Source organism: Microcaecilia unicolor, chromosome 3, assembly GCF_901765095.1.
Source record: "Microcaecilia unicolor chromosome 3, aMicUni1.1, whole genome shotgun sequence".
In the NCBI taxonomy this organism is placed as follows: domain Eukaryota; kingdom Metazoa; phylum Chordata; class Amphibia; order Gymnophiona; family Siphonopidae; genus Microcaecilia; species Microcaecilia unicolor.
Window position 1 is genome coordinate 133,470,280 of NC_044033.1, and position 25,791 is coordinate 133,496,070.

Genomic DNA, 25,791 nt, shown 5'->3' on the forward strand with positions numbered 1-25,791 from the left:
CCCGAACCGACTGTCGCGTTGGGTATCCTGCTGGAGGCAGTAATGTGATGTGAATGTGTGGACAGATGACCACGTCGCAGCCTTGCAAATCTCTTCAATAGTGGCTGACTTCAAGTGAGCCACCGACGCTGCCATGGCTCTGACACTATGAGCCATGACATGACCCTCAAGAGCCAGCCCAGCCTGGGCGTAACTGAAGGAAATGCAATCTGCTAGCCAATTGGAGATGGTGCGTTTCCCGACAGCGACCCCTAGCCTGTTAGGGTCGAAAGAAATAAACAATTGGGCGGACTGTCTGTGGGGCTGTGTCCGCTCCAAGTAGAAGGCCAATGCTCTCTTGCAGTCCAATGTGTGCAACTGACGTTCAGCAGGGCGGGTATGCGGCCTGGGGAAGAATCTTGGCAAGACAATTGACTGGTTAAGATGGAACTCCGACACCACCTTCAGCAGGAACTTTGGGTGGGTGCGGAGCACTACTCTGTTGTGATGAAATTTGGTATAGGGAGCATGAGCTACCAGGGCCTGAAGCTCACTGACCCTACGAGCTGAAGTAACTGCCACCAAGAAAATGACCTTCCAGGTCAAGTACTTCAGATGGCAGGTATTCAGTGGCTCAAAAGGAGGTTTCATCAGCTGGGTGAGGACGACGTTGAGATCCCATGACACTGCGGGAGGCTTGATAGGGGACTTTGACAAAAGCAAGCCTCTCATGAATCGAACGACTAAAGGCTCTCCAGAGATGGCTTTACCTTCCATACGATAATGGTAAGCACTAATCGCACTAAGGTGATTCCTTACTGAGTTGGTCTTAAGGCCAGACTCTGATAAGTGCAGAAGGTATTCAAGCAGGTTTTGTGCAGGGCAAGAACGAGGTTCTAGGGCCTTGCTCTCACACCAAACGACAAACCTCCTCCACTTGAAAAAGTAACTCTTTTTAGTGGAATCCTTCCTAGAGGCAAGCAAGACACGGGAGACACCCTCAGACAGACCCAACGCAGCAAAGTCTACGCCCTCAACATCCAGGCCGTGAGAGCCAGAGACTGAAGGTTGGGGTGCAGCAACGCTCCGTCGTTCTGCGAAATGAGAGTCGGAAAACACTCCAATCTCCACGGTTCTTCTGAGGACAACTCCAGAAGAAGAGGGAACCAGATCTGACGGGGCCAAAAGGGCGCTATCAGAATCATGGTGCCGCGGTCTTGCTTGAGCTTCAGTAAGGTCTTCCCCACCAAAGGTATGGGAGGATAAGCATACAGGAGGCCAGTCCCCCAATGAAGGAGAAAGGCATCCGACGCTAGCCTGCCGTGTGTCTGAAGTCTGGAACAGAACAGAGGCAGCTTGTGGTTGGTCTGAGAGGCGAAAAGGTCCACCGAGGGGGTGCCCCACTCTCGGAAGATCTTGCGTACCACTCTGGAATGGAGCGACCACTCGTGCGGTTGCATGACTCTGCTCAGTCTGTCGGCCAGACTGTTGTTTACGCCTGCCAGGTATGTGGCTTGGAGGAGCATGCCGAACTGGCAAGCCCAACGCCACATCCCGACGGCTTCCTGACACAGGGGGCGAGATCCGGTGCCCCCCTGCTTGTTGACGTAATACATTGCAACCTGATTGTCTGTCCGAATTTGGGTAATTTGGAAGGACAGCCGATCTCTGAAAGCCCTCAGTGCGTTCCAGATCGCTCGGAGCTCCAGGAGGTTGATCTGCAGATCCTTTTCCTGGAGGGACCACAGACCCTGGGTGTGGAGCCCATCGACATGAGCTCCCCACCCCAGGCGAGATGCATCCGTCGTCAGCACTTTCGTGGGCTGCGGAATTTGGAATGGACGTCCCAGGGTCAAATTGGTCCGAATGGTCCACCAGAGCAGTGAAGTGCGGCAACTGGTGGAGAGGCGGATGACATCTTCTAGATTCCCGGTGGCTTGGAACCACTGGGAAGCTAGGGTCCATTGAGCAGATCTCATGTGAAGACGAGCCATGGGAGTCACGTGAACTGTGGAGGCCATATGACCCAGAAGTCTCAACATCTGCCGAGCTGTGACCTGCTGAGACGCTCTGGTCTGCGAAGCCAGGGACAGGAGGTTGTTAGCCCTCGCTTCGGGAAGGAAGGCCTGAGCCGTCTGGGTATTCAGCAGAGCTCCTATGAATTCCAGAGACTGGGTTGGCTGGAGATGGGACTTTGGGTAATTTATCACAAACCCCAGCAGCTCCAGTAGTTGAATAGTGCACTGCATGGACCGGAGGGCTTCTGCCTCCGAGGTGTTCTTGACCAGCCAATCGTCGAGATATGGGAACACGTGCACTCCCAGCTTGCGTAGATACGCCGCCACCACCACGAGGCACTTTGTAAACACTCGTGGGGCAGAGGCGAGCCCAAAGGGCAGCACACAATACTGAAAGTGCCGTGCGCCCAGGCGGACTCTGAGATACTGTCGGTGAGCTGGCAGTATCGGGATGTGAGCGTATGCGTCCTTTAAATCCAGGGAACATAGCCAATCGTTTTTCTGAATCATTGGCAGAAGGGTGCCCAAGGAAAGCATCCTGAACTTTTCTTTGACCAGGAATTTGTTCAGGCCTCTCAGGTCTAGGATGGGACGCATCCCCCCTTTTTCTTTTCCACAAGGAAGTACCTGGAATAGAATCCCTGCCCTTCCTGCCCGGGTGGTACGGGCTCGACCGCATTGGCGCTGAGAAGGGCGGAGAGTTCCTCTGCAAGTACCTGCTTGTGATGGGAGCTGAAGGATTGAGCTCCCGGAGGACAATTTGGTGGCAGGGAGGCCAAATTCAGGGCGTATCCGCACCGCACTATTTGGAGAACCCACTGGTCGGAGGTTATGAGAGGCCATCTTTGGTGAAAAAATTTTAACCTCCCTCCGACCGGCAGATCGTCCGGTACGGACACTTTGAGGGCGGCTATGTTCCCGTGGATCCAGTCAAAAGCCCGTCCCCGGCTTTTGCTGTGGAGGCGCAGGGGGCTGCTTAGGCGCACGCTGTTGACGAGAACGAGCGCGCTGGGGCTGTCCCTGTGCCTGACGAGGCCTTCGGGCCGGCTGGGTGTACCTACGCTTTGCAAAAGAATAGGGTACAGCCTGCCGGGCCCGGGAAAAACGTCCACCTGCTGAGGTGGATGCTGAAGGCGCCCGGTGGGAGAGCTTGTCGAGGGCGGTTTCCCGCTGATGCAGTTGATCCACCAGCTGCTCGACCTTCTCACCAAAAATGTTATCCCCCCGGCAAGGGACGTCGGCCAGTCTCTGCTGGGTGCGGTTGTCCAGGTCAGAGGCACGCAGCCATGAGAGCCTGCGCATCACTATACCTTGGGCCGCAGCACGAGATGCCACGTCACAGGTGTCATAGATACCCCTGGACAGGAACTTTCTACACGCCTTCAGCTGCCTGACCACCTCCTGATAAGGCCTGGACTGCTCCGGCGGGAGCTTATCGACCAGGTCCGCCAGTTGCTTCACATTGTTCCGCATGTGGATGCTCGTATAGAGCTGGTATGACTGGATACGGGTCACGAGCATGGAGGATTGGTAGGCCTTCCTCCCAAACGAGTCCAGAGTGCGAGACTCCCGCCCCGGGGGCGCCAAGGCGGTATCCCTCGAACTCCGTGCCCTCGAGAGCAGAATCCACGACCGCCGAGTCATGGGGCAATTGGGGCCGCATTAACTCTGGGTCCGAGTGGATTCTGTACTGGGATTCCGCTTTCTTGGGGATGATGGGATTAGATAGCGGTCTCATCCAGTTCCGAAGCAGTGTCTCCTTAAGGACATTGTGCAACGGCACCGTGGAGGACTCTCTAGGTGGTGATGGATAGTCGAGGACCTCGAGCATCTCAGCCCTCGGCTCATCCACAGAGACCACGGGGAAGGGAATGCAAATAGACATATCCCTTACAAAGGAGACAAAGGAGAGGCTCTCAGGAGGTGAGAGCTTCCTCTCCGGTGAAGGCGTGGGATCAGAGGGGAGGCCCGCAGACTCCTCTGAGGAGAAATATCTGGGGTCCTCCTCTTCCCCCCACGAGGCCTCTTCCTCGGTATCGGACATAAGCTCATGTAGCTGAGTCCTGAACCGGGCCCGGCTCGACGTCGAGGCACCGAGGTCTCGGTGTCGTCGAGCGGTGGACTCCCGCGCCGGCGGGGACGAAGCTCCCTCCATCGACGTCGACGGGGACTCCACCTGCGTGGCGGTCGAGACCGGCGCCGCAAGCGTCGACGGCCTCAGCACCGGGCTAGAGCTCGCCAGCGCCACAGTCATCGGCGCTGAGGGCGCAAGCACCCCGGCGACGGCACAGCCTGGCGCATCAGCCCTTCCAGGATCCCCGGAAGGATGGCTCGGAGGCACTCGTCCAGGCCCGCTGTCGGGAAAGACGTGGGGGCCGGTAGAGGCGTCGGTGCCGGAAGCTGCTCGGGTCCAGGAGAGTGCACCGAGGTGCTGGGACCCTGACGTGGCGGTACCTCCACCACCGAGGGGGACCTTTCCTCTCGACGCGGACGCTTCGGCGTCGACTCCTCCCCGGTACCGAGAGCCAGATGCGTCGAGGGCGACCGGTGACGGTGCTTCTTAGCCTTCTTGCGGTGCCCGTCACCGGTGCCAGGTGGTATGGAGGAGGAGGAGGTCGATCCCCCTCGGTCCCGAGGAACCGGTCAGACAGGGTTCGGTCCCGAGGGCCACGGGCTGAGGGAGTGACTGGGGCCGACTGCCCACGCGGCCTCTCACCCCTACCCTCACCGGAGGACCGGCGGGCCGACGGGACCTGTTCTCCTGGGGTCGATGCCATCGGTGCCGATTTCTCGGGCATCGATACCGGTACCGAAGGGCCGGGCGTCGATACCGATGCCGTCGAGGTCGACGTCGAGGGGCCGGCGCAAGTTCCAAAAAGACGGTCCGCAGAACTTGCCTCGCAACCTGAGTCCGTTTCTGGAGACCGAGACACAGAGAACACGACTTGATATTGTGCTCCGGCCCGAGGCACTGGAGGCACCAAGCGTGGGTGTCGGTCTGCGAGATCGGCCGGCCGCACCGACCACACTTTTAAATCCACTCGGGACCTTCGAGGACATCGACGGAAAAATCGCGTCGGCGAAGTTAAAGCCGTCGATGGTGGCGGAAATCACACCTCGGAAAAATAAATCGATCGCGCGGCCACAAGGCCTCGCTAGAAAACGAGGGAAAAAAAGAGCGCTGCTCTCTTTTTTTTTTTTTGAAAAGAAAAACAGGAGCGCGCGGCAACAAAATCTAACGAAAATAAACAAATCGCGTAAACGCGACGGTCTTTCCGGGGCTGCTAAGAGAGAGCGGCGACGGCACGACTCTCTCCAGGCGCGGAAAAGAAAAGACTGGCAGGAACGGTCACGCATGGGCGAGAAGACGGCCCGCGCATGCGCGGTGGGCGTGCCCTGCGTGCGGACCGCCCGCGAAGCTTCTTCCGGTTGGTGGGGGCTGCCGCGGACGTCACCCAGTCGTGAGAACAAGCAGCCTGCTTGTCCTCGGAGAACACAGGTTAGTAACTCCCGAGGTACAAGACTAATGCTGCTTGCTATCAACCTTGCAAATAGTGTCATTTTTTATGGCCGATACTCCCAGGCCATTTCTTAAAAGGACCATTAGTAATATTCCCCCTCCCCCCAATGGCTCCCCTAACTGAGACACCCTGAACACTGCTGTCCTCACCCATTTCCCTTCAACCCCTGTAAGCCCCTTCTCCTGGGCATACCTGCCAAATGCTAAGGGTGTCTTGGGATTGCGGAAGAAGCTATCCCTGATGCCCCTTCCAGCACCAGGTATAAAATGGCACCAATAACCCCTAGCAGTAATCTTGCAGTACTACCATTACGGGTCAAGATGTAGTTTAAGCTCGGTTACTCAACAATAAACATGCTTGGAATATGTACTACTTGTACCAGAGCCACAGGCTAGGATCAGGGAAACCAAGATTCAAATCTCTCTGCTGCTTAAACAAGTCACTTATCTCTTATTGGCAAAGCAGACTGAAAGACCTCCAGGGTTAGGGAAATACCGACTACCTGCATACAACTCACCTTGAACTACTACTAAGAAAGGCGATGAGAGAAATCCAAGCTTAAAATCCAGTACAAGGTATATTTGTGAATACAAAACCCTACAAAAATCACTCAGGACTTAAGGCAATTCTACCATACCGTAATTGTTATTTATTTGTTACATTTGTATCCAAGAACAAAAAAAGCTTTGGGAGCAACTCCCGCTCAATTGTATGTGATAACAACTGCAAAAAACTAGCGGTACTGGACACAATGAATTGGAGATATAAGCGTTAATCCCGGGGGGGGGGGGGGGGGGCGGGGGGGAAGAGGATCTCAGACTCGTGACAAATTCTGATCAATAAGATCATATCAATATAGTCACCTTAATGTAATCACTGATCCTCTGCCAACCTCCTCCCTAAACATTTCACTTGTGCGCTTCTCATATCTAATGTCTGTAATTGTTTTTGCATGAATGGCAATGACGGCTGCACGGCGGGAGTGGAAATAGAGATTAACCAAATTGGATTCCTTGCTTACAGTGGACTAGATGGGCTCACTTCCACTCCTGTTCTATTAACTTCCTTGCAGCAGCTCATAGGTTTGCTTGCTGTGATTTGAGTGTATGGCAATGACGGCTGCACGGGGGAGTGGAAACAGAGATTAACCAAATTGGCTTCCTTGCTTACAGTGGACTAGTTAGGCTCACTTCCACTCTTGTCTATTATCCTGTCCTCACAATACAACACAAACAAACCCAATACCATAAACACCCCAGATTATACACTTAAGGTCTCAGAGAGCCTGAAAATTCTGGGAGTCACAATTGACCGAAATCTCACAATGGAAGACAATGCGAAAAATACAGCAAAGAAAATGTTCTACTCAATGTGGAAACTTAAAAGAATCAAACCTTTCTTCCCAAAGGAAGTATTCCGCAGCCTAGTACAATCGATGGTACTAAGCCATCTAGATTACTGCAACGCCATTTATGCCGGATGCAAAGAGCAAATCATCAAGAAGCTCCAAACCGCTCAAAACACAGCAGCCAGACTCATATTTGGGAAAACGAAATACGAAAGCGCAAAACCCCTAAGAGAAAAACTACACTGGCTTCCACTAAAAGAAAGAATTACGTTCAAAGTTTGCAACCTGGTCCATAAAATCATCTACGGGAAGCCCCAGCCTACATGTCAGACCTAATAGACTTGCCTACTAGAAATGCAAAAAGATCATCACGCACGTTCCTCAATCTCCACTATCCTAACTGTAAAGGACTGAAATATAAATCCATATACGCGACCAGTTTCTCATACATATGCACACAGATATGGAATGCACTACCGAAGGCCATCAAAACAACACAAGACCTAACCATCTTCCGAAGGCTACTGAAAACGGACCTTTTCAAGAAGGCATACCATAAACATCCATCTTAAATACTAAATATTAATATTATACTTGATCTACACAAGATGAACGTTTATCGCTTGACTGCCTAATCTCTATGATACTAACGATCAAGCACTACCACTCTAAACTGTATGTCGAATAGGGTCTCCCTATAGTCGACGATCTAATGTATGGTACAATCTAATCTATTACTTAGAGATATTATTACATCACTTTAATGTATTCCTTATCATGTATGTCTGCAAATAGTATTTACTTACACCACGAGCTATCCCATTTAAATCATGTTCCACATATGTCTCCACGTATGTATACACCCTAACGCAATACCATTTGTAATCCTGTTACATGGAAATGGCAACCGCCATTCCGGCAAATGTAAGCCACACTGAGCCTGCAAATTGGTGGGAAAATGTGGGATACAAATGCTACAAATAAATAAACCTCCTTGCAGCAGCTCAAAGGTTTGCTTGCTTTGTTTTGAGTGAATGGCAATGACGGCTGCGAGGGGGAGTGGAAACAGAGATTAACCAAATTGGCTTCCTTGCTTACAGTGGACTAGATAAGTTCACTTCAACTCCAATCTATTGCACCTCTTTGTTTAACTTTCTAAAAGATTTGTGCAGCGCTGGATTATGGCTGGTGATCGCTGCATACTATAAGCAGTAGCGGCCGTGAAAACAAAGAAGCGCTCCTTCTGTCATTAAACCTTATTTTAAGCTTGAGAACGGCCGAATCCAATCCGCTAAATTACGCCCCCTGTGACGTAATGTTACCGACGAGGATCGCATTCGCAACTTTTAAGGAGGACAAGATTGGTAAGGAAATAGGAGGATCCTAATCCTCAACGTTAAATACATCAGCTGTCTTCTTCTAAAAACATTTATTCTGGAGGATATATGTAAAATGTCCACATGCAAACGACTGGGCAAATAAAAAAATTAACGTTTTAAGGTTTTTAAATCGAATCCGGGAGGATCCCGACCGAGGATCCCGCTGTATCCGTTTTTTTACCTTTTGCCTCGCGTCCCTCCCAGTCCCTCCCGCTGTCTGAGAGCTGTGGTGGTGGCTGCTTCCCTCCCTACCCGCTGTCATCCAAGCCGCTGCTGCTTCCCTCCCGCTCTCACCCAAGCCACTGCAGCTGCTGAGGAAAGCAGCGACAAGAAGATAAACTTACCACAGCAGGGCCCAAAGAGGTCTCTCCCTTCTCTATTGGCAGTTGGCACATGCAGTTGTAATAGAATGCCACCAGCTTAAAGCTTTGCCCCGGAACAGGAACTGATATCAAGGGGCGGGATGGGTAGCCACGCAACCAAGCCACCCAATAATAGACAGAAGACGAAGTGACGACAATACGTTGGGAACAACCATTTTCGGGCAACTGCGGCTTGGAATTCTGGGTATTGTAGTCCTGTCTGCCTTACTCTGCGTCTCTTCTTTTCTGGTCCCTCGTCCGTCCGTCCGTCCCCCCCCCTCCACTTCATGATTTTAAATGAATCATGTTCCTTTTCTGGGAATGAACATTAAGCAAAAGTGGCTTCGTTTTAGTTCTGCTGCACTTAGAAACCGAACTACCGTAGTGCAGTACGAACCGCCTCGGTTTCCATGGCTACAGCGTCTCACATCTTGGCCGAGCTCTAACCCTTACTGTGCCCTGAGCGCGGGGCACAGCGAGATTATCTCTGACTCCAACGCCAAAACGGGCAGCGAGATTACCACTGACTCCACCACCTCCAAGTACGCCACAACTACCACTGACTTCGACACCGAGAACGACACTGGGGCTATCACTGTTACCAACTGCAAAACCGACACTGAGATTACCACTGACTCCGATACCGACACAGACAGTGAGATTACCCCTGACTCCAAAACTGAGACCGACACCGAGACTACCACTGACTCCGACACTGAGGAAGACATTGACAGTGACACTGAGACAGACAGTGAACTTACTTCTGACTCCGAAATTGAGAATAACACCAAGACTACCACTGATTTCGGCACTGAGGGTGACATTGACACTGACACCGAGACAGACAGTGAAATTATCACTGGCTCCAAAACTGTGAATACCACCAAGACTACCACTGAATCTGACACTGAGACTGTTTCTAACTGTAAAACCCAGAAAGACAGTGAGATTATCCCTGATTCCAAAACTAAGAAGGCCATAAAAACCGCCATTGGTTCTGGTTCTGACACTAAAACCAAAAAAGACAGCGAGATTATCCCTGAGTCCGAACCTAAAAAGGAATTAGAGATTACCTTTGGTTCTGACACTGAGGCTGTCACTGTCACCGAGATAGACAGTGAGATTACAGCTGACACTGAGACCGATACTGACTTCGATACTGAGACAGACAGCGAGATTACCCTTGACTCCCACACAGACACTGAGACAACCAGTGATTCTGATACAGAGAATACCACCGACTCTAACGCTGAGACGGATACCAAGACTACCCTTGACTCCGATATCGAGACTTAAATCCACACCAAAGTTTAAGACCCAAAGTGTCACCAACAGCCGCACTGACACTTCACAAACAGTCATAAATATTGACACCAACAACAGGAGTTAGTCTAACACGGGAGCTAAAATTGGCTGACACCAAGAGTAATCGTCACATTTGACAGAAAGTTAACACCAACACCGAGGCTAATACTGGTAAAACAGAAGTATTAGCAACAGGACTTGACACAAGATTAACACTTACCTTGACTTTCAATACTAACTTTGACTGGCACTGAGTACCAGCCACATTGACAAAAAACACCAACAGTACGCTAAGACTAACACCCATATCAAGACGTAACATTTGGACTCAAACAGGAAGATTAATATTAGCCAAAAGACCAAAACAACTTTGACACTAGCACCAAGATTAACATTGGCAATAGGACTAGTATCTATATTGACTTGGGTACCAAAACTAACACTGACAACAGTATTAATATCAAGATCAACACCAAGAGAAAACCTGCAATACCAATACTAGAACTGACAAAACCAATACCAATAGTAAGCATTGATAACTCCTCATTCTTCTTCCTGAAAATTATAAGGAGGAACCTTTTTATTTAACAAAAAAAACAGCTTGATTCTCTGTACCTGCAGAAGAAATGAACAACTGTGATTTAGAGAAATTTGCCATCTCTGGTGGAAAGTTAGAACCTCCTTTCCAACCTCAGGTTACTCACTATAAAGCTATAGTGGCTAGCAATGTGCCTAAAATTAGCTTGGACTTGCTGACTGCTGATAATGGGGCCTCCTACAATATTCTGGTGAGTTCTTTCACCTGATCTGTTTTGTTCTAGCTCAGTTTTTTGAGTATTTATAGAGAAAATTAGACTGAACTATGAGTCTGAATAGGGTACTTTCTAGAATGTTAAATTCAGAGATTTCAGCGAGTAATTTTATTGAATTTATGTCAATTGGATGTTTTTTAATACTATGGGACTCATTTTCAAAAGAGAAAAACATTTAAAAAGTGGCATCGCTATTTTTGAAACCTATTTTGCAGACATGTATCAATGCAGTTCATCTGCAGTGCATCTGAATTACAAGGGGGCATGTTGGGGGGGTGGGATTAGGGCATTCCTAATACTTGGACTTTTTTCTGCCATAATGGAAAAAACCAAAAACGTCCAGGACTAAAACTAAGATATTTTGAGCTAGACCTGTTTTAATAATGACTAAGCCACAAAAAAGTACCCTAAGTGAACAGATGACCACTAGAGGAATAAAGGAATAACCCCTCCTTACTCCTCCAGTGGACACTGACCTGCTCACACCCCCCAAAGATGTGAAAGAAACAGCACATACAGCCTCTATGACATCTTCAGTTTTATAGCCAGTCCTATTGGAGCAGCAGGCAGGTCCCTGGTCAGGGCCGTGCCAACACGGTAAGCGGGGTAAGCACCGCAGGGGGGCGCCTGCCTTCAAGGGCGCTGTTGAGTTGTATTTTAAAAAAAAAACCTTACCGTGTTGGCGAACTGGCGGGCGGGACACCAGTAGTAAAAAACAAGCAGGCACGCTCGTCTCCGTCCACTTCCCTGCCCTCTCAGCGTCCCGCCGCCCGAAAGGAAATGACATCAGAGGAAGGCGGGACGCAGAGAGGGCAGGGAAGCGGATGGAGACAAGCATGCCTACTTGCTGCTTTTACAACCCCTGCTCGCCCGCCCCGCCACCCACCAAGAAAGAGGAGAAGTTCAAAAGCTCCCCTCCTGTCTTATCGCTTCTTCTACTGCATGCTCTTCTTAATTATGGAGGGGGAGGGAAAACCCCGTCCCTCTCCCCCTCCTCGCCAAGATGCTCTCCTCAAATCGGTCACATCTCTGCCGCTTCAGTTAGATCTCCCCCTAGCTCAGGCTTAGTGTAGTTTCTTGTCGGTCGGTGATTGCAGATCGCCTCCTCTGCCAGGTGAGCTGTACACTGCAGTTGCACCGTTCCTAACCGTGCCTGCACTTGCACATCGGGCAGCTGCCGGCTTCTGCAAGGACGGCCAGGAACTTGACAGCGGTAGTCTCCTTCCTTCCTTCCTTCCGTCCTGCTGCCCTCCTCAGCTCAGGAAGAGAAGTACTACTTCCAGTCTCCTGCAGGAAGCGGCGCCAGGCATGCATGCTCTCCTCCGGCTAACTAGTCATTCATTCATTCTTCCATTACTCCGTAGGAGTCTGCTGTGGGGTGGCTCAACCAGCAACCAAGTTAATAAAGAAAGCTCACATTTTGGCCACGTTTATGCGAGCTTTCTTTATTAACTTGGTTTTGCATGTTTCAGACTTTCAGTTCTTTGCAAACCTGAAGAACAAGGTGAAGGTGAATCCTCTCTTCCCTGCTCGTCCTGTCCAAATTCGTGCTGTTATGGTTTAGTAAGGATATGAGTGTGTTTTTGCACAAGTTTGTGTGTAGCGTTTTGCAGTGGAGAAATTGTGTGTTGGCCTTACTGAGGTGGCACCAAAACAGTGCTCGGCTCTTTGGCACCACCCAGCTCTTCCATGCGCCTTGGAGCCAGGCAGGTCCGGGGGGGGGGGGGGGGGGGCGCCAACTGATAGTCTGCAGGGGGGCGCCAGAGACCCTAGGCACGGCCCTGCCTGGAGTAGTCTAGTGGTCAGTGCAGTGTAGAGAAGGGAACCCAGATCCGTATCCCACTAAAACTAAGACATTTTGAGCTACATTTTAGTAATAAATAAGGCACAAAAACGTGCCCTAATGACCAGATGACCACTGGAGGGAATCAAGGATAACCTCCCCTTACTCCTTCATGGTCACTAACCCCCTCCTACCCCCAAAATTTGATTAAAAACATTACTTGCCAGCCTCTGATGTTATACTCAGGTCCATTAGAACAGCATGCAGGTCTGGAGTGGTGTAGTGGTGGGTGCAGTGCACTGCAGACAGGTAGACCCAGGCCCATACCTCCCCTACCTGTTACACTTGTGGATGAAACTTTGAGCTTGTAAGGGCTATGGTAGTGGTGTACAGTTGGGGATAGTTGGTTTGGGGGGCTCAGCAGGCAAGATAAGGGAGCAATGGTGAGATGTGTACCTGGGAGCATTTTATGAAGTCCACTGCAGTGCCTCCTAGTGTGCCCTATTGCTTTCCTGGGATGTTTGGAGGACCAGTCTACTAAAAATGCTGGCTCCTCCTACATACAAATGGCTTGATTTTGTGCATTTTGCACTTGGACTTTTTTTTTTTTTTTAAATGAACGAAAAAAACAAAACATCCAAATCACAAAACCTTGTTCAAAACAGTAGTTTCAGAAAAAAAATATATACGTTTTTTTTAAAAAATGACCTTTTTTCATATTCAGATTTTGGACATTTTTTGCAAAACGTCCAAAGTCAGACTTAGATGTCATATCAAAAATGCCCCTCTGCATTCGCCACATGGATTCTGGATGTTTTGAACAAAACATCCAAAGTCAGATTTAGACTTCATATCGAAAATGCCCCTCCACGTGATGTGACTTGTCAGTAGTAGTAATGATATTGTATGCTATATGGAGAGAGTGTTATAATTGTCCTACTGTCTTGTGGTCCCCTAGTAATAGTGGGGATGTAATCAGCAGTATTTATTGTTCCTGCATATGTGGAGGCAGAATCTGTGAAACTAATAAAATGAAGTACTACAATTAATAAACTTGAAATTTCATCTCCATTTTACTATGCTGTATAACTTGATCTCCTGGTGACTGATCTCTTTACTTTGTTTCTAGGGTGGAGATGGCTCACGAGTGATCAGCTTGAAAGAAGGTATAAATACTATCTGTATTGAAGTGACTGCAGAAGATGGGACCACCAAAAAGTATGTATTGGAAGTAACCAAACTGTCTTCGAGCTGTGCATCACTTCAAGGACTTAAATTATCTGAAGATTTACAACTTCTTCCATCATTTGCATCCAACGTATATGAATATTCAAGTATGTATGCTCTATTTTTTTTAAATAAACCAAAATATTTAGCAATAATTTCCTTAGAAAAAATGTATTAAAGATATAAAATAGTTTACCGTTCCAATTGAATCTTTGCATATGGATTTTTTTTTGTTTGTGATTTTTAACAAATTAGATGAAACATTTATAAGAAATAATCACATCATATACAGAAGTTCCGCTTCAAGTACTAAGCTCCCAAGAAGGAAATAACTTTTCCATGGCATAACCTTAAGTCCAAAAAGTGAAGGGACATGAAGGATGTTAATGCAAGGCTAAGCAATCATTCATATCGTATTACAATTCCCTAACATTAATTAAGGGCTTCTTTTACAAAGCTGTGCTAGCGATTCCTGAGTAGCAAGTGAGAGGAAGCCCATTTAATTCCTATGGGCTTCCTCTTATTTACCGTGTGGGAATCGCTAGTGGGCTTTGTAAAAGAAGCCCTAAGTGATTCCACTTCACAGTTGACATACTCATAACCAGACCCTTATCACAAGGGAAGTCTAGAAAAAAATTATACAGAATTTATTCCTCAAAAAAGTAGAGGAGTGTGGTAGCCGTGTTAGTCCACTCTTAAGGTTATCAATAGAAATCAAACAAAATAAAACATGGAAAAGAAAATAAGATGATACCTTTTTTATTGGACATAACTTAATACATTTCTTGATTAGCTTTCGAAGGTTGCCCTACTTCGTCAGATCGGAAATAAGCAAATGACATTTGCTTATTTCCGATCTGACGAAGAAGGGCAAACCTTCGAAAGCTAATCAAGAAATGTATTAAGTTATGTCCAATAAAAAAGGTATCATCTTATTTTCTTTTCCATGTTTTATTTTGTTTGATTCCTCAAAAACAAAATCTTCAAATGTTAAGGATTATAAAACAAACTTATTGCCCTGATACACCACTATACATTTGTAAGGGAACTTAAGAAAAAAGAGCAACCTATACATAATAACATAGTAACATAGTAGATGACGGCAGAAAAAGACCTGCATGGTCCATCCAGTCTGCCCAGACAAACTCAATGTGTATACCTTACCTTGAATTTGTACCTGTCCTTTTCAGGGCACAGACCATATAAGTCTGCCCAGCAGTATTTCCCGCCTCCCAACCACCAGTCCCGCCTCCCATCACCGGCTCTGGTACAGACCGTATAAGTCTGCCCTCCCTATCCTCGCCTCCAAACCACCACCCCCTCTTCCCCCCACCTGCTCCGCCACCCAATTTCAGCTAAGCTTATACCCAACACCTGCACCTTAAGCTTCAGAAGGGTGGTCTTAGTAGCTTGTGTTAACTTAGAAAAATATTAACTCTGACCAAAATGTTAAAAGACTGGTTGTTAAAAGCCTCTCTATGTACAACTGAAGCACAAAAGAGTAAAATAATTAATGAGATTGAGTGCATATTATCTGCTGTATAATGCCATAATAACAGATAATGCCATAAGTCTACAAAAGATGGGCTTTCTGTGGATGTGAATACACTTGGCCTCCCTATTATCCTCTTCCAGTCACTTGCTGTGGAACTGTATTCTTCCACTAAGCTCTACAAGGGACTTGAGTTCTGGAGAAAAAGAAAAAACCCCAAACAGATATTCCCTCTTGCGTATGATATCCTGTAGTTTACAAAAGATAGCTTTTAATTTAAAAGTTGAATTCTTTCTGTGCATGTATAATGCTATATGCTACCAATATCCACTTGCAGGCAGCATTTCAGCCAAGGCAAGATATAAGTTGATTAGTTTGGCATATCTCATTCTAAATAAAAATGTATTTCTCTGAGGACAAGCAGGCTGCTTGTTCTCACATGTGGGTCGGCGTCCACGGTTGCCCAAGAATGGCAAATTTTTCTACAGCAAAATTTAAAAAGTTTTGCCAGAGCCTTCTACCGCGCGCACCACACATGCGCGGACGACTTCCCGCCTGTTGCGTGAGCGTTCCCACTCAGTTTTTCTTGTCCGCGGTGAGGTGAAGAGGTTTTTCCCCTGTTCGCTTTGCTGGCCCAGGAAAGAGAATCTTGACGATTCTTTTTGTATATTTTTTTCTTTTATATCGTTATTCATTCTTTAAAAAGAAGCCCAGTATTTTCTTTTTCTTAGTTTTTTTGGCACGTTCTACGTTTTCTTTGTTTTCGATGCGGCCGGCCTTAGGCCGCGTGGTCGGGTTTTTCCCCTTTTGTGCCCGTTACTTTTTTGGCATGATCGCATCATTTAATTTCGCCAAAGCCATTTTCCCTTCCATGTCATCGAAGACACCCAGCGGCTTCAAACGTTGTACTCGGTGCAACCGGACCATCTCGGGTACCGATACCCACGCTTGGTGTAACCAGTGCCTTGGGCCCGACCATAGCCCAGCCGCTTGCAGTCTGTGTCTTCGCATGAAGAAATGGACCCAAGCGTCTCGAGAAGCCCAACAAGAGAAGCTTTTTGGGGCTCGGTCCAGTCCTTCTAATTCGACATCGATATCGGTACCGAGGTCGGTGGCGTCGACATCGAGGGACACATCGACGGCAGGAGCGAAGGTAATGGCTGCGGAACGACCAACTCGTGCTGGGAGCTGTGAGGCATCGAGTGGGTCTCCACCTGTGTCGAGGCCTCCTGTTATGCAGGCCCCCCCTGGGACCGACCTTCGTTGGACCCGGACCCGAGGAGACGTGATGATTCCAGGTCTTCCTCGTCGGTACCGAGGAGTCTCAATAACGGGCGTCGAGCAAACGTGAAGAAGCACCATCATCGTTCTCCTTCGACACACGGTGCTGGGAGCTCCGGGGCATCAAGGGATTCGGCACCCGAGAAGCGTTGGCGCCGAGAGGATCGCTCTACCTCTATTCAGGAGGTGCCGATGCATCGGTCTAGCAGCCTGGTACCTGCTTCTGAGCCTCGACAAATTCTGCCACCGGCTCCTTTACCGACTCCGCAGCCTTGTCCGACAGCGGCTCTCGACGAGCGCATCAGGGCCCTGCTTCCAGAGCTTCTGGAAGGGTTGCTTCGCCAGTCTGCTTCGGTGTCGGGGGTGCTTGCGCCTTCCGTACTGTGTGCTGCAGCGGCATCTGGCCCTTCGCCTGTGGTGAGGTCCCTGACCTTGGTGCCGCCTGCGGCATCGGTGTCGGCTGCCACCTAGGTCGACTCCCCTTCGACGTCAGTGGAGGAAGCTTCACCGGAGTCCAGGCGGGTGTCGACTTCTCGGCATCACCATCGAGGATGTCGTTCCTCGCCATCGAGGCAGGCTCAGTTTCAGACTGCTCTGAGGGATGTCTTGTTCGATACTGAAGATGAGCGTTCATGGGAGGAAGAGGAGGATCCCAGGTACTTTTCTTATGATGAGTCCTGTGGGATTCCTTCTGAACCTTCCCCGCCACTAGAAAGGAGACTTTCTCCACCGGAGAGTCTATTCTTCACCTCCTTTGGCTGGGAAATGGCTGCGGCTATTTCCTTCCCTATGGAGGTTGAGGATGAGCCCAGGGCTGAGATGCTCGAGGTCCTGGATTATCCTTCTCTGCCTAGAGAAGCTGCAACGGCTCCTTTGCGTAATGTACTGAAGGAAGTCCTTATGCGAAACTGATTGTTTCCTCTGTCTAATCCCGTCATCCCGAAAAAGACTGAATCCCAATATCGGATCCACAGGGAGCCTGGATTGATGAGGTCTCAGCTACCTCATCCATGGTGGTGGACTCCGCTCACAAAAGAGCCAAGAGTACTAGGGACTATGCCTTGGTGCCCCCAGAAAGAGAATCTAGAACCTTGGACTCTTTTGGGAGGAAGGCATATCAGGCCGCTATGCTGCCTGCCAAAATCCAAACATGCCAGCTCTTCACGAGCATCCACTTGTGGAACTCGGTGAGGCAACTGTCTAGCTTGGTTGATACACTCCCTCTGGAGCAGACTGAGCCTTTTCGCCAGGTGGTCAGGCAGCAGAAGGCATGTCGAAAATTCCTGGCCAGGAGTACGTTCGACACTTTTGATTTAGCATCCAGGATCGCTGCACAAGGTATAGTGATGCACAGACTCTCATGGCTGCATGTCTCTGACCTGGATTATTCGGTCCAGCAGCACATGGTGAATGTTCCTTGCCGGGGGGATAAACTTTTTTGTGAGAAAGTAGAGGATCTAGTTGGCCAGCTCAAGAAGCACAATGATGCTATGGATTCTTTCTCCCGCCGGGCGTCTTCTGCTACTACCTCCTCATCTAGGAGGTTTTTTTGGAGGGAAGAGGAGTGCTCCCTATACCTATGCTAGGCGTAGGTACACTCCTGCTTCTTGGCAGCTTGTCCAGGCTCAGTCCCAATGCGCTCATTCTCGTCAACAGCGTGCGCCTAAGGCCTCTGCGGCTCCCCAGCAAAAGCAAGGGATGGGCTTTTGACTGGCTCCAGTTCAGCATAGCCTCAGTAAAAGTGTCTGTGCTGGATGACTTGCCGGTTGGAGGGAGGTTGATATTTTTTCACCAAAGGTGGCCTCTCATAACCTCCGAACGGTGGGTTCTTCAAATAGTCCGGTCAGGATACACCCTCAATCTGGAATCCAAACCTCCAGATTGTCCACCGGGAGCTCATTCTTACAGTTCCCAGCACAAACAGGTACTTGCAGAGGAACTCTCCGCCCTTCTGAAGACCCAAGCGGTCAAACCCGTTCCACCAGGGGAAGAAGGACTAGGATTCTATTCCAGGTACTTCCTTGTGCAAAAGAAAACAGGGGGTATGCGTCCCATCCTAGACCTAAGGGCCCTGAACAAAATTCTTGTCCAAGAAAAGTTCAGGATGGTTTCCCTAGGCACCCTTCTTCCCATGATTCAGGAAAACGATTGGCTATGCTCTCCGGACTTAAAGGATGCTTACGCACACATCTCGATACTTCCAGCTCACAGGAAGAATCTTCGATTTCGACTGAGAACACAGCACTTGCAGTACCGTGTACTTCCTTTTGGCCTGGCATCTGCGCCCAGAGTGTCTACCAAATGCCTAGCTGTAGTCACAGCATGGCTACGCAGACTGGGAGTGCATGTGTTTCCTTATCTCAACGATTGGCTGGTGAAGAGCACCTCGAAGGAGGGTGCTCTGGAGTCCATGTGAATGACTATTCGGGTGCTAGAGCTACTGGGGTTCGTCATAAATTATCCCAAGTCCCATCTCACCCCAGTGCAAACTTTGGAATTCATTAGAGCCCTGTTGAACACTCAGACAGCTCGACAACCTTCTGTCCCTGGTGTCCATGGTTCGAGCGTCTCACAGGTCACGGCTCGGCAGATGAAGAGACTTCTGGGGTATTGGCCTCCACAGTTCATGTCATGCCCATGGCACGTCTACATATGAGATCAGCTCAATGGACCCTAGCTTCCCAGTGGTTTCAAGCTGCAGAGGATCTAGAGGATGTAATCCAACTGTCCACCAGCTTTCGAAATTCTCTCCACTGGTGGACGATTCGATCCAATTTGACCATGGGATGACCATTCCAAGTTCTTCAGCCACGAAATGTCCTGACGACGGATGCATCTCTCCTGGGGCGGGAAGCTCATGTAGATGGGCTCCACACTCAGGGAGCCTGGTCCTTTCAGGAAAGAGGTCTGCAGATCAACCTCCTGGAATTAAGAGCGATCTGGAATGCTCTAAAGGCTTTCAGAGATCGACTGTCCAACCAAGTAATCTTAATTCAGACAGACAATCAGGTTGCCATGTACTACACCAACAAGCAGAGAACAGACACTGACAGCCTGATGATCAAAGGTAAATGTGGGTGTGGAGCCACTAGTGCTGGAGTAGCTCCCATATTTACCTTCACACCCATGATCATCAGACAAAATAGCACCAGCGAGAGGCAAAAGCGCAGAGCTATTTTAAATTAGATTTAAATGAACTCTGCTTGTATTCCACCCCTATGATCATAGAACATCGCTCTGATCGTAGGGGCGGGAAATAGTGCCTCAAACCCTTATGCCAGCTCAGAGCTGGCGTTAGGGTTAAGGCTTTGCTCCTCCCCCATCATGCCAGATGGCAAAATATTTCCAGCCCAATTTGTGGCCAAAAGGAGCCCAAAATTAATATTCACAAGAATTGTGAATATTCACGAGGAAATCTTGAATATTCATGAGGAAATCGTGAACATTAATGAGGAAATTATGAACATTACTGAGGAAGTCGAGAATATATATATATATCTATATATATATATATATATATATATATATATATATATCTATATATTATTTCAAATTACATTTCTGTTTGAGTAGATTTTAAAATTAATTTAAGCAAGCACATTAGCTTAAGTATCAAGATCCTGACAGGAATGCTGAGGCAACAGGAACAGGATGCCACTGAGGCAGGAACAGAGCACCTGAAAAAAAACAGAAGCAGAGCACCTGCCCTTCTATACATGTGCATTCCCCCTCTCGGTCTCCCTCTGCCAATCTCATGCACCTCTGTCTCTCCCCTCTTTGCTCCTGATGCGGTTGAAATACTGTAATCACCCCTAATCTAATCTGAAGCAGCATCATCATAATTAGCATCAAACAACATATATACCGCAACATAATCACCACAATATGAATATAATCAACATCAGCATCATAATCAAACCAGCAGCATTAGTGTCCCTTTACCAGAAGAAACAAGAAAATTCACATGCTAGCTAGGGTGTCCCCCCTATAACCAGCTAACTCCTCACGGACGTACCTAAATTTGCACTACCAAGTTGCGGACTCAAATACACAAACAACTACGCGTCCAGTTTTTCCTACATGGCCACAAACTGTGAACGCATTACCAAAATCCTTGAAAAGTATGAATAACCACCTAACTTCCGGAAAAACACTGGAAAACCAACCTGTTTAAAAAGGCATACCCAGCTGATTCAACATAAATGCCCAAACTAGCCAGCACAAAAAATTAAGTACAGTTGGACTTAACACAACTCTCTCCCGTGACATGATCCCTTAATGTGTCCTGTACCACATGAACTTTACCCTACCACAACATCACTCTGTATTTGTTTCACCAGTCTGCAAATGCTACCCCGGAAGAGAACTATGTAAGCCCACTTGAGCCTACAAATAGTTGGGTAAATGTGGGATACAAACGTAACAATTAAACTAAATAAGTCAAAATAAATATAAATATTTTGTTTCATGCAGATTTCTTTTGTTTAAACATAACTATATGGACTATATAAGCCCCTAATGCATTTCACTGTTCTTGTATTTTGTTCTTTTGATGAATTATACTGTGCCAAAACTGAAAACTCTTAAAGTGTATATTTGTGTCCCTAGTCATGCATCTAAAGGTTATATAATTATTTCAAGACAGCCAGTTAATGGTTTTACTTATTAGTAGAACATAACCACAGAGGCATGATAGGGTTGCATTTTTCAATACCAGGCCCAGCTAAGAAACCAGGTTATAACTTATTTTGAGTTAGTCTTCACTGGATCAAACTTGCTTTTATTGTGCCATCTGGATAGGCAGTGTCTTAAAAGGTGGTGGAAGTTAGGTTACCATATGGCTCCAGAAAAAGGAGGACGGATTGAGCCAGCCTGGTTTTACTTCCAGTGCTTTCAATGGAAAGTAATTGAGCCAGCCGGGTTTTACTTCCATTGCTTGAAAGCAATGGAAGTAAAACCCGGCTGGCTCAATCTGTCCTCCTTTTTCTGGAGCCATATGGTAACCCATATTTTTTGTACATTTTTTGTCACACATTATCTCAAGTAAACTCAGGTTCAATGTGGCTTACATTTGAAAATACAGTAAGACAGAATAATAGAATTCAGTTATATCATAGGAGCAAGTACATGGATATGTCAACATTACCAAGATGAGATTATTACCACCACATATATCCAACTGGGCATTTAAAGTCTGCCCTTTACTGGTAGAACAAATTAGTACTCTAACCTATGAAACTAGTACTTCTCTGTGTACATCCATATGCGGCACAAGCAGCAATGCATGTTTTGAAAATATAAGCTGGAATAAAAATGTTTCCAACAATAAGAAGGACAAGGAGGATGCATGCCGCGGCTCATAGGTTTGCTACTTTGCTTGCTTTGTTTTGAGTGTACTAGATGACGGCTGCGCGGGGATTGGGGAAAACAAAACAAAGGCTAAGTGGCTTCAACTTTTTGACATCACATAACCCCACCCTCTCCTCCCTGAGTTGCCCCGATGGACCCCCTCTTGAGTCCGAGTCGCCGCTGGACCCCCCACCCTCTCCCCCATCCCGTCCGAGTCGCTCGCCACTGGACCTGGAGGACCCCACTCTCTCCCCCCACTCCCCCCCGAGTTGCTGCTGGACCGCTGCTCTCTCCCTCCCCCCTCCCGAGCTGCCACTGGACCCGTCCCCCGACCCCTCACCCACCTCCTCCACATTGGACACTCACGCAGCCACTCGCTCACCGTCCCTCTCCGTCCTCTCCGAGAGTCCGAACCCGGACTCGGAGAGGAGAGGGGAGGGCGACGGGATGGCGAGCAAGTGGCTGCGGTGAGTGTCCATTGTGGAGGAGGGTGGGTGAGGGGGACTCTGGGCGGGGTACAGGGTCCAGCGGCAACTCAGGAGGGGGGAGGGAGAGGGTGGGGTCCTCCAGGTCCAGCGGCGAGGTGACTCGGTACGGGAGGGGGAGAGGGTGGGGGGTTCTAGCGGCGACTTGGACTTGTGAGGGGGTCCATCGGGGCGACTCGGGGAGGAGGAGGGCGGGGGGCCAGGCCAGCGGTTGGCTTGGGGAGGAGGGTGGAGGGTCAAGCAGCAGCGACTCGGGGTCCAGGTGAGGGAGAGTGGATGGGGGGCCCAGGGAGGAAGAGGAGGACGGCAGCGGGGGGGGGGGGGGTCTTTCTGTCTTACGTGCTTGCACACTGCTGCTGCCCTCCCTGTGTGTGGTGCTCGGCCTGCTGGCTGTGGCTGCTCTCCGATAATTCTCTCTCTGTCTGGGGGGCGTGGCGCGGCCGCTGCAGGTATTTAAGAGAAGCCTGCAGCCCGCTTCAGTGAGGCTTCTATTGGTTCAAAGTGGACCAATAAAAAACCCCACGGGAAAAGCGCTCAACCCGCACCGCAGCCGCGAAATGCCGCCCAATCCTCGCAACCCGCAAGCCTTCGAAAATTTCCCGCAGCCGGTCACGGGAAACCGCCCAATTGAGCAGGAAAACTGCAGCCCTGGCAAACTTCCAAGATCTCCCCCTTTCCTCCTCTTCCTTGAAAGGGAGGGGCTAGAGCAGTGATGGGCAACCTTTTGAGCTTGGTGTGTCAAAATTCACCAAAAAAACGAGCCTAACTCGGGTGGTGTGTCACTTCAAGAAAATCACTGCTACTAGGAACGCCCCCCGGGCCCCCCCTACCCGAGATCGCTGCCCACCCGAGGTGCCGGGCCCCCCCTCCACCCGCTACCGGGCCTGGAACTAACCTTAAAGCCTCCTTTCACGTTTGCAGCAAGCAGCAGCAGGGCAGACCTCTCCTCCTTCCTTCTGTGCTCCGCCCTCGCGGACGTTACGTCAGGCGAGGTCAGGACACGGAAGGAAGAGTGGCCTGCCCTGCTGCTGCTTGCTGCGACGTGAAAGGAGGCTTTAAGGTTAGTTTCCTGGGAGCGAGGAGGGAGGGCGGACAAACACTGCGGCGGCGCCGCGTGTCATCCAAATGGCTACGCGTGTCAGTGCTGACACGCGTGTCATAGGTTCGCCATCAGGGGGCTAGAGCATGCCTGCTACTGCTCTGGAGTCTGAAAAACAATGGTGGAAGTGTGTTACAGGCTATTCCCCCAGAAATTAAGCCCTGATGTTATGTGTATGTCATGCTTGATTTTTCTTTATATTGGAGACTAATAAAATCTTTGTTATTCTGTAATATGCAGAACTTTTTATATTTTTGATTTTGATGATTTTGTGGTATTGCTAGTTGTTTTTATATTATTATAATCCTTCTTTCCCCATACCTCCATCCACATGATTGATTCTTCAACTAATAAAAACCCTGCTGCTGCAGGAGGATACAGCATTTCTTACGTGCATCTTTCTCCCCCACCACCACCAGTACCATAACCACCACCACCGTCACCCTAAAATCTGAACATGACCTGTTGACAAGTCCCACAAATCAGTGGACTCAGCATGATTCAGATTGAAGCTGATAAAGTGGCAGACACATGTAAAAAGTGTTACTCTCCTGATAGAAAGAGAGAGGGAGAGAATTGAATTTATAGTAGAGGAGGGATTGATAGATAGGAAGAGGATAATGTTGAAGGGGGTAAAGAGTGTTTGCCAAATCGTGCAAAACACAAGACCTGGGACATTCACTCCAATTTACTCTGCAGATGGCTCCAAATTGGGGATATGGGGCACAGGCCCCATGTATGAGAGCTCAGCAATGGCCTAGATAAACCAAGCTCTGACAATATCAGGGTTACTTTTACAACTTTTTTAGATTCCTTTGGATTACTGTAATTTGCTTACTGTTGTATAGATAATTTGATATTTAGATTTACAGTATAACCCAATAAGTGGTTATTTGCTTCTGAGTGTCATGCAACCAGCTCTTATATGAAACCTATTAAGCTTTTTAGTAATTCATATGCAAGCATAGCTAGTAAGAGAAAACAGGATGTCATGTTGCTTGCCAAGATGAAAGTCATGGATAAAATCACTGTTAATTTAGAAGTGTTCTCACTTTCTTGGTACATACAACTGTATTTCAGTCATATTTACCTTTCAGATAACTTTTCATCTAGCTAACTTTTTAATTTGGTTTGAGAATGAGCAACTTGGACAATGAAACTCCCCATCATATTAATTATGCTTTTCAAAACATTATGGACAATTCTGATGCTGTACTTAAAAGAATGTATTCCTTATGTTCTTATTTTAAAATTGTTTTTATATATGTGTGTACAAATATATATATATACAGGTACAGTGCCATATTATCTCAGCAACATAAGTATTCAAGCTTCGATCTCAGACAGTAAAATGAAGGTGACAGTGAATGGAACAGATGCCCTTAAACCAGTACCTTTATGTACTGGTGATACTTTAATAGAAGTGCTGGTCTTTTCAGCAGATGGCACCAAATCACAGGTATTGTAAATACTTCCATATTTTAGTCTTTTTGCTGTTTCCTTCTTTATCTCTTTCTTCTTCTACTTTACTTTCACTATTTTGTCACTTACTGAAAGTGACGAAATAGTGAAATATATGTACTGGGTTGGATGGAGGGAGGGATGTGTGTGACATCACTCTCCTTATAATAACAGTCCCTTGGAGAAACTATAGATTTACAGTTTACCAGATAATAGATATAGTGGGAGACAAAAAGGGGCATAATCGAAAGGGGCGCCCAAGTTTTCCTGAGGACACCCATCTTTCGTTTCGATAATACGGTCAGAAACGCCCAAATCGCAAAATTTAGGTCGACCTTAGAGATGGTCGTCCCTAGAGATAGTTGTCCCTGATTTTTGGCAATAATGGAAACCAAGGACGCCCATCTCAGAAACGACCAAATCCAAGCCATTTGGTCTTGGGAGAAGCCAGCATTCATAGTGCACTGGTCCCCCTGGCATGCCAAGACACCAACCGGGCACCCTAGGGGGCACTGCAGTGGACTTCAGTAATTGCTCCCAGGTGCATAGCTCCCTTACCTTGTGTGCTGAGCCCCCCAAAACCCCACTCCCCACAACTGTACACCACTACCATAGCCCTTAGGGGTGATGGAGACACCTACATGTGGGTACAGTGGGTTTCTGGTGGGTTTTGAAGGGCTCACATTTACCACCACAAGTGTAACAGGTGGGAGGGATGGGCTCGGGTCTGCCTGCCTGAAGTGCACTGCACCCACTAAAACTACTCCAGGGACCTGTATACTGCTGCGATGGACCTGAGTATGATATTTGAGGCTGGCATAGAGGCTGGAAAAATATTTTTAAACTTTATTTTTTGAGGGTGGGAGGGGGTTGGTGACCACTGGGGGAGT

At 48.3% G+C, this 25,791-nt stretch overlaps 2 protein-coding genes across 2 annotated transcripts in view; one reads left to right on the top strand and one right to left on the bottom strand.

The window, feature by feature from the left end:
- C1D (C1D nuclear receptor corepressor) overlaps positions 1-8,671 on the bottom strand; it is a 28,697-nt gene extending 20,026 nt beyond the window's left edge. Inside the window, exon 1 of the mRNA XM_030196372.1 lies at positions 8,590-8,671. Coding sequence (XP_030052232.1) covers positions 8,590-8,640 — 51 coding nt within the window. The 5' untranslated portion in view covers positions 8,641-8,671. The remainder of the gene's footprint in view (positions 1-8,589) is intronic.
- Positions 8,672-10,538: 1,867 nt separating this feature from the next.
- Positions 10,539-25,791, top strand: part of LOC115464288 — a 122,180-nt gene continuing 106,927 nt past the window's right edge. The window contains exons 1-3 of the mRNA XM_030194681.1: positions 10,539-10,700; positions 13,637-13,841; positions 24,733-24,899. Coding sequence (XP_030050541.1) covers positions 10,539-10,700; positions 13,637-13,841; positions 24,733-24,899 — 534 coding nt within the window. The remainder of the gene's footprint in view (positions 10,701-13,636; positions 13,842-24,732; positions 24,900-25,791) is intronic.